The 7,491-nt window shown below is 68.3% G+C and overlaps 1 protein-coding gene across 1 annotated transcript; it reads right to left on the bottom strand.

Annotated features, from left to right (window-relative positions):
- Window positions 1-797: 797 nt before the first annotated feature.
- On the bottom strand, window positions 798-7,148 carry H696_00543 (hypothetical protein; the record flags this gene model as incomplete). Its single annotated transcript, XM_009494417.1, has 4 exons — window positions 798-1,394; window positions 1,577-1,709; window positions 1,843-4,651; window positions 4,844-7,148. The coding sequence occupies 4 exons, from the start codon at window positions 7,146-7,148 to the stop codon at window positions 798-800; spliced, it is 5,844 nt and encodes a 1,947-aa protein (XP_009492692.1).
- Between the last annotated feature and the right edge of the window lie 343 nt (window positions 7,149-7,491).

The raw sequence follows: 7,491 nt of genomic DNA, 5'->3' as shown, positions 1-7,491 counted from the left end.
TGTGTGTGTGTGTGTGTGTGTGTGTGTGTGTGTGTGTGTGTGTGTGTGTGTGTTCTGTTCCTGCAAACACCCGCCCGAGGGCCCCCCAGGCCGCCGGCGGGGCCCCAGCCGGAGAACTCTAGAGCACCCGCGCGTAGAATACTCGTCAGTCTGTTATCTGCCAAGGGGAGGGGTGCCCCCGACGCCGGGGGGTGGGGGGGGGGGGCTGATACGTGGGGAAGGTGCGTTTGCTGGCCTGTTGCCCGAAGAGACCTCCATCCCGGCGCCCCCCCCCCACCCCCCCGCCCCCAGCCCCGACAACTGTTGTTTCTGCCTCCGGCAACCATCGTCCCAGCCAATCTGGAGGTACAGCATGTAATTGCCGAGAATATCAAAACATCTGGCAGACCGGCGCTCTCCGGCAAACGCAAGGCACATTTCCCGATGTGGGCGACAGAGCCCCCACCCCCCTCCCGCCCCCCAGCTCCTGCTGAAGAGAACCGAAAAGGAGCACCGCGCCACGGCTCCACACAGCCAGGACCCCGCCGCTGGCCGGAGGTGGCAGTCGACGCGACGCGCATGCGGAATGGAGTGAGGTGCATTCTTACCTTCGTACACCCGGCGTACGTGTGTGTGTGGGGGGGGGGGGCCGCCGGCCTTATCTGTGGTGTATTGGACACGCGCATAGAGACCCGAGCGGCGGCGCGCAGCACACGCAGGACACAGTGCACATTCATGTGCGCGCGCATACGCGCACACACACACACACCTGAAGTGGCGATGTCTTGGCAGGCGCCCCAGGGGGTTGGGTCATGTGATCAGCGCCTCTGACGCATTCGGCTCCGGAGCGCGGTTCGCAACATCGGCGACTGTGGCTCGGTCAAGCGCCGCCGGCGCGGGGCGACCGGCGGCGGAGGGGGAGGCGCCTGCCAGGCCGAGCGCCGGGGCTGCCATTGTGGATGCAGCTGGGGCTGGCTGTCGTGCACCGGCGCCGGAGCCCAGGATGGCTCCTGCGAGAGGATGGCCACACGGCGGTTGGCCAGCGGGGGCTGGATAGGAGCAGCCGGCGGGGGCTGGATAGGAGCAGCCGGCGGCGGGACACCTGGTGGGGAGATGCTCCGAGGCATGGGGGGGCCCGGCAGGCAAGGGGCCGGGGCAAGGGAGCTGACGCCCGACGGCGAGGGAATTGCGCGCATTGCACCGGCCACCGGCCGGGGGATGTGAGGCGCGGAGTCCGACCCTCGGGCCGAGGTGGCCACCGGCCGCGCCGCCGCGGGAGCAGGTGCTTCCGACCGACCGGCAGCCGGCGGCATCGCAGGTCCCGAAGAGGGGTGTCGGTGCATGCTTGCCCCGGCCGAGTTCTCGGCGGGGGCCGGGCTCCGGCGAGCGCGGCTGGAAGTTTGAAAGTTGAACGCCTTCACACGCACACACACACACACACACACGAGTTCATGGGGCGACGATGGTCAGCACACGAAGGGCCTGCTCGCAACATGGTGCCCCAATGTGGGGCGGGGCCAGACGCCCACATATCATCGCCGCAAGCAGGGGCGGGCTGGATCGTCATATCGCCCGGGGGGAGGGGGGGGGGAAGTACCTTTGGCTGGGTAAGATCGGCCTTTCGGGCCCGGGGGACCCCGGTGGACGCAGGCCGGTAGAAGATCAGCGGGTTGAAGGGGGCCGCGCGGAAGGGCTCCACGGCCGGCGCATCGATCGCCGGGGGCGGCACGCTGCGCACGCGCAGAGGGAAGGACAGGCCGAGATGCATGCAAGAGGTGGTGAGGAGACCGGACAGGAGAAAGGCGAGCGAGAGGGCAACAGGCAGGCCGGCGCGGCCGGGCACGCGATCGCGAGTAGACGAACCTGGTCCGGGTCCGGCGGCGGGTGTGAAGAAGCGGCGACTGGGGCACGGTCACCCGGGTCATTCGACGAATGCCGGTCGGCGAGGCGGGCACTGGCCGCGGGGGAGGACGCGACCGGGCCGCCGGGCTGGCCGCCGTCACGGCGGCCGAGCCTCGACGACCAAAAATCAACGACGCCGAGGGGTCGAAGGCCGAGCGCCCAGGTCGCGGCCGGGGCCGCCGGGGGCTGGCCACCTTGGCTGCGGTGCTGGTGGGGTCCCGTGCGGCGGCCATTCGCGAGGCAGCCGCACATGTCAGCCGCATGTACCCATACACCGGGCCGGGCCCGGTGGCCGGGGGAGGGACAGAGCGTCGGGCCGGCGCCGAGGCTGACACCGGCGCCGACACCGGAGTCGAGGCCGACACCGCCGGTGGCGACCTCACCCGGGGCGGGTAACCCACCGGGGAGGTCTTGATCGGGGGTGAGCGCATGGCCCGAGCCGAGCCGGCTCGAGGGGCCGGAGTGATGGCCGGCCCGGATTCGGGGGCCGAGCCGGGCCCTGGCGCGGGGGTTGGCCGGGAAGCGGGGCCCGGCGTCCTTTGCGAGGCCAAAATCGAAGTCCCTCGAGCAGGCGGGACCGGGCTCGGTCGCGCAGCCGGGGCCGGCGTTTCCCGAGGGGTAGGCGTGAAGAAGGGCCGAGAAAGGGAGGTCGATCTGGACGCCGCGGCCAGCTGGGGAGATTGCTTGATGACTGGATCGGGAGAGGCGGAAGCCGGCGCCAGGCCCGGCGAAAAGAGCATCCCGCCCAGAGGCAAGTGGGGGCTAACACCACCACCAGCGGGGAAGAGGGGCTCCGACTTGATGGGCGCCGGCGAGCCATGCAGGGAGGCCGAGGCCTCCAAGCGGGGCGATTGCAGGGGCGTGCCGCCCGAAGGCGAGGACCCCGCCGCCCAGGGGCCCGGCTCCGGGGCCGAGGCATCGATCTCGGCGAAGAGCAAATCCGAGTCGTCAAGACGCACGCGCTTCGGCGAAGGGACAACCGCATCATCGGAAGACCGAGACCGAGACCGAGACCGAGGACTGGCCGGGATGCCCAAGCCCGATGACGACCGATGTGCCGTGAGGCCGGCCGCAAAATCCAGCCCCAGATGCCGGCTCAAGCTGGCGCCGAGCAGGTCGGTCGGGACGGTGGCCCGCATGGATGGCGGGCCGCGACCGGCCGACGGCAAGAGAGCCCGCCCGAGGAGGGACATGCTCTCAATTGGAGGGGCAGGAGCTGTGAAAGTCGGCACGGCGGGCAACAGCGCCACAGGGTGGGGTCCATCGGCTGCGGCGACCATTGGCGCGGATGCCTCCGGCGACATGGATCGGGGGGCGGATGCCGGGATGGCGGATGGGGACGCCGCAACCGAGGCCCCGGCTGTGGCGGCAGCAGGCATGGCAGCCGCGCCGGACACCGGCAAGGCCGCTGTGGCCACCGACACCGGCGCTGCCACTGACGAGGAGGCATTTGCCCGGGGTGGTCCATCCAAAGACACCGGAGGATCGGACATGAATGAGTCGCCCGGAGGAGCCGCGGAGACGGCGGCCACAGGGCCAGCCAGCGGCCGGGGTGCGGTGAACGTCGGCGGAACGGGCGGCTTTGCTCGCAGGGTGGGCAGCCCTGCGATTGGCGACAAATTCGACAGGATTTCGATCGATGTGGGCGGCAAGCGCACGGCCGTCGGCCGTGCCACCGGCTCGGGCCCGGAACCGACCCGAGACGGGCTCCGCTCCCGAGTGTCGCCACTGAGATCCAATTCGCCGCTGCTCAAGTCCAAGTCCTCCGGGCGAAGGACACTGAGCCGACGCGCGACCGGGACAGCCGCCGGCCCACCGGCGCCAGCACGGTCGACACTCTCAGAGCCAATAGAAGCACCGATGGCAGTAGCAGAAGCAGCAGCAGCAGCAGCAGGAGCGCTGGCAGAAATCCTGGCCATGGTAGCGGCGGCGGAAGCGTCAATGGACTCCATGAGGGGGGTCGTGGTGGCGGTGGCCGTGGTGGCGGCCGGAGTGACCAACGACAGCGACCGGTCAGCCAGCGTCGGGACCACCTGCGGCGACTGTTTGAAAAGCGGCTCGGCGGCGGGGGATGCCAGCGGTGGGCGCTGGCGCAAGTCCGCCATCCAGCCGCCCAGCCCTCGAGTGAATGTGTCCGGCGAGGGGCACAGGTCGTCATCGCGGAGGCGTGAACTCCCGCTCAGGTCCGAGTAGAGCATGCTCTCCCCCAAGAGGGGGATGCTGATCGGCGATAGGGAGGGCATTGTCGGGAAGCTGGTCCCCCGGCCCGATGAGGGGGCCAGCTGGCCTGAGGGGGTGGTCGGCCGCGGGGGCATTACCACCGAGCTCACAGAGACCGCAGACGCCGCCGGGCCCGGCGGCAGGGGCGACCCTTCATCCAGATCCAGATCCATCGACGAGAGGAGGGAGGCCGACCGACCGGGCGGTTGGCGCTCATGAGTGGCTGGGGACCGGTGCCGATCCAGGTCCTCGCGCCAGGACCACGACCACGAGCGCTGAAGAGGGTTCCCCGTGGTCAGGGCCGCGACCGGGGCCGCCGGAGCCCCGGAGGCCGAGACGGAGGCGGAGGCTCGAGCTGGGGCCGGGCTGACCGCCGACACCGCCATAGCGGCCGCCCCCGCGGCTGGCAGCTTCAAAATCGGCGCCATTTGCCGAGACAAGGATGCCCCGGCGGAAAAGGGGTCCACGCGGCCCGCATCGCCAGTGGCCTCGGGGCCCTGGACACGCATCGAGGCAATCAGCGGCGAAGTGAGGAAGAGTCGGCTGGAGCCTGCCTGGAAGGCATCAGGAGTGACCGCCGTTGTTGCTGCTGGTGCTGCTGCTGCTGCTGCTGCTGTTCCTGTTGTCGTTGTCCTTGTTGGCATCGCCACCTCTGGCAATGGGATATCCAGGGGGGCGTCGTGCTCTGGCGGCTCCTCGGCCCGGCTGAGGGACATCCGCCCCTGGGGGGAGGCAAAGACACGCGCATGCGAAGGAGACGGCAAATACCGCGACGCCGAGGAGACACCATCCGGTGCCCGGTGATTAGACGCCGGCACCGGCGCCGGGGATCCACCAGTCCACCGGCTGGCGGGCGGGGCCGGCTCGGGGGTGGTGGCTCTTGCCCGAGGGACGCCCTGCTTATCGGTTAGGCTAAGCCCCGGAGAAAAGAGGGATGTTGACTGACGCAAGCTCGCGGTCGGCTTCGACCACAAAGAGGTGGCCAAGGGCAGGGCATCAGGGGCTGCGACATTCAGGTCCAGTGGTAGGGTGTCCGGCGAATGATTCGGTGGCTGGATGGCCCTGGATGCCACGGCGCCCTGGCCGCCGAAGCCCGATTGCTCCAGGGAAAAGCGTGAACTTTCCAGCGAGACCTGGCCACTGGCCAAAGCCGAACTCTCCAACGTCAAACGCGCCCCGGCAACCGACACGCGAGACGCCCCCAGGGAGAGGTGCGGCCCGTGGGCAGCCGACCGGGGCATTGGCGGCCTGCCATCCTCCGGGTGAATGTGGATTGTAACCGAGGAGCCAAAGTGCTGGTGCGTGGCCGCCACGAGGGACGAGTTGTCCGTATGCTGCGAGAGGGACAACGTCTCGCGATCGCCGAAGGACCGCAATTCAATCGAACAGCTGCCCGACGGGCCAACGGAGATGGAAAAGTGCGGCCGACCCGGGGCACCGGCTTGAGCAGGTGCGGCGGGGACAACTCTGAGGATGGGCTCAGAGTGAGGCTCCGGCCCGGGCAAGGGCTCGGGCAAGGGCTCGGGCAAGGGCTCGGGCAAGGGCTCAGATTCAGGCTCCGGCTCCGGCTCCGGCTCCGGCTCCGGCTCATGCTCATGCTCATGCCCATGCCCATGCTCGTGCTCGTGCTCGTGCTCGTGCTCGTGCTCGTGCTCATGCTCGTGCTCGTGCTCGTGCTCATGCTCATGCTCATGCTCATGCTCATGCTTGTGCTCATGCTTGTGCTCATGCTTGTGCTCATGCTTGTGCTCATGCTCAGGTTCAGACTTCGGCTCCGGCTCAGGTTCAAACATAGGCGCATGTGCCACAGCCAGCTCTGACACCTGCTCCTTGTGCAGAGATAAAGACATGGTGCGTCCTGCTGGGCGAATGGGCGGCGATGGCGGCTGCCCAGCCACGCGCCAGGGATCCGTCGGGCTCGTTGGAGATGTCTCGGCAGGTACATGCGCCACAGGCCCGGTGCTCGGTGAAAATGCGTCGGCCGATTGCCAGTGACTGGCCGGGATGGCTGGCTCCGTTGGACTGGACGACTGGATCTTGATCGAAAGCCGATTGGCTTCGCCAGGCGCACGGCCGGAGTGGTCGGTCGCGCCGAGAGGCTCACCCAGAGTGAACGACCCGATCGAGTCAAGGGGGGCGGCCAGGGGGATGGCCTCGGCCAGATCCGGGGACTCCATCGGGCTGAAGGGCTCCACTTGGCTCAAAGGCTCGGGTGCATTCAAAGGCCGAAGTTCATTGAGAGAATCCGTCTCGTTGAATGGCCCCGCCTTGGCAGGTGCCCCAGCCTCATGGAAGGGCCGCGCTCGGGCGATCGGCTCCGGCACGTTGGCAGACGAATCACTCAGCAAAAGAGACTTTGTCAAGTGAAAGCGACTGCTGGCCGGACTCTCGACGGCTTTCGGGGGACCATTTGCACGCATCCAGTCGGCGTCGTGGCCATCCGATAGAGACAGAGCCCTGCTTGTGTCGGGCTCCGGCCCAGACAGGCCGGCTGCCGCCGCCGGGGCCTCCGAGTCGGGCACATCCAACTCATGTAGGGCCAGGGGCGCGGCATCGGCCAGGACCGAGGCACCCCGCCGATGGATGTGGACCGGTCGAAGCTGCAGGAGCAAGCTCGACTCGCGGTTCGCCATGTCCACCGCCACCGGAGAGGAGAGGCTGGCCTGGAACCAGGGGCTGGAGGATTTTTGCGACAGCGGCGAAAAGGGCGGCGCATGGCGACCCTCATCATCGCCATCCCCATGGACGACCCTGTCGCCGGACCAACTAGAAAGCCGGCCACTCGGCGAGTGGTATTGCTGGATTGTTGATGGGGCTACCGAGTCCCTCGCCGGGCCAAAGTCCATCGGCGTGTAGAACAAACTTCCCGGGGTAAAGGGCAGGCCGGCCGCGGCGCCGATTGGCGTGGAAAACACCTCTCGCGAAGAAATCCCGGCCACCGAGCCGGTCGTCGCGCCGTGCGCCGATCCATCCAGCCGACGTGACTGCGGCGACATCGGGCCAACATCCAGGAACACGGCGTCCGGCGCGGGCCGGGACTCTGACATAGCACCACGCGTCCTAGCGGCGCCCGAGGTGGGATGGGGGGAAAGAGAGAGAGAGAGAGAGAAAAGTGGGGAGGAGATACCAAGGAGCCGAAGGGGCAGGGCAGGGACAGGGAGACCGAGTAAAGGAGAAAGGAGAGGGAGGGACGGGGGGGAGGAGGATATGGAGGCGAGGGGGACGGATCGATGCCAGGAAGCCCGCTGGCTCGGACCGAGAGCGGGACGACCAGAAAAAAAGAGGCCACCTCCAAGTTGGAGTTTAAATTGCGCGGCGGTTATCGAGCTGCCTTGTAGCAGGGTTCACACGGGTTAAGCCTAAGTCAAGTGAGTGAGGCTTGACGAAGGG

Source organism: Fonticula alba (assembly GCF_000388065.1).
Source record: "Fonticula alba strain ATCC 38817 unplaced genomic scaffold supercont2.1, whole genome shotgun sequence".
Lineage (NCBI taxonomy): Eukaryota > Rotosphaerida > Fonticulaceae > Fonticula > Fonticula alba.
Note: the sequence above shows the minus strand (reverse complement) of the source record. Positions and strands in the feature narration are given on the sequence as shown.